Here is a 1,432-nt window from a genome sequence, read left to right on the forward strand (position 1 = left end):
AAGTTATGATACAGGATATCAGAATTGTCATGACAATAAGTTATAAATTGTATGTGTAGTTATAATAATACATGTATATGATTTTAATATATCAATTTACATGAAATAATCTTTAGTGTTAGACAAAAGTCTTTACATAATTAGTGTACATTAATCAGATTATTAAATATAAATATGATTGTGTTCTTTCCGTCAGTTGTGTTCATTATCGACTATCGGCGTTATTTTCTTCAGTCCATAAATCTATTTTGTCTTTAAGTACTCTTATAAGCTGAAAAATTGCATCAATTGTATCATGTTCGGTACCGTCTAACTCCACAATTGCACAATGAAACTCAGAGCTTGCAATTTCAATAGCACGGTCAATATCATTCATGATATCATGGTAAAACATAGAATAACTTAATGCCAGTTCCAGTCGAATTAGATTCATTCCGGTTAGAGCAGTTCGAGCAATGTCTATTGCATCCGCGTAGGATACTATGGCCAATTCAATTGTTTCCGTTTTATTCTTATCTTTGATTTCGGCAATATACCTGTATGATTCACCTGTCATTGTTAAGAACAATACTTTGCTTTCGATATCACTTGCGTTAGGTATTAGGTTGTTCGCTAAAATAAACAAAACTTTGTTAGAAATATCAAATATTTCATTTCCAATTGCCATACGGTAATCCTTAGCAATGTCTAAAAATTCACCATGTTCAGTATCCTCAACTTGTTGCACTACTTTATATGAGAATAAGCGTGTCTCGATAGATTTTTTATAAGACGTTGAAAGTAAATTCCTTTCTTCATATGTAAGCGATTGATTCATCTCTGATACAAACATCATAGCACTCAAAACATCATCGAACCTTAAAGACTGTTCAGCTAACTTTGCCTTGTAAACATAAGCTGTTCTTATTTCAGTATCAACCATTGTTGTAGAGCCAACAAAATATAGCAAGTTCGAAAAATATAAAAGTAATTAAAGGTGTGATAATTGCAACATATTTGTTTGCAAACGTTGTATAAACTGTTGCAAATAGAAAATGTTGTTCACTATAAAATATTATACCTCTTTTACTCTTTCCATATTGTAAATCAATACATAACATTATGCAATGCCTCGTGAAAACTATCATTTGATTTAGATGAACGTGGTATTGTTACAATGCAATATCTACAATTTCTCATCCAGTTCATGAAAAGGATGAGAGAAAAGTACATTGTAATATCCGAGTTTAGGGAAAACAATTACATGTATTTAGAATATTTCTCTTTCTTTTTGTTCCAGATTTGATTGAGCATAATAGTTTATTTCTTTTTTCTTGACAAGCATATTTTAACTCTATATTGTAAATGTTTGCTCCCGTTACTGTGATTTAAATGCACGTTAGTATGAAGAGTATATTAAACACATATGAAATTCAACATTCAACAGGTGTCA

At 30.4% G+C, this 1,432-nt stretch overlaps 1 protein-coding gene across 1 annotated transcript; it reads right to left on the bottom strand.

The window, feature by feature from the left end:
• Window positions 1-205: 205 nt before the first annotated feature.
• Window positions 206-922, bottom strand: LOC132715854 (14-3-3-like protein 1). The gene is made up of 2 exons (XM_060698942.1): window positions 670-922; window positions 206-549 (listed from the first exon to the last, which is right to left on the bottom strand). The coding sequence occupies exons 1-2, from the start codon at window positions 920-922 to the stop codon at window positions 206-208; spliced, it is 597 nt and encodes a 198-aa protein (XP_060554925.1).
• Between the last annotated feature and the right edge of the window lie 510 nt (window positions 923-1,432).

Source organism: Ruditapes philippinarum, unplaced genomic scaffold (genome assembly GCF_026571515.1).
Source record: "Ruditapes philippinarum isolate M1 unplaced genomic scaffold, ASM2657151v2 ctg3090_1_1_1_1, whole genome shotgun sequence".
NCBI classification, from domain to species: domain Eukaryota; kingdom Metazoa; phylum Mollusca; class Bivalvia; order Venerida; family Veneridae; genus Ruditapes; species Ruditapes philippinarum.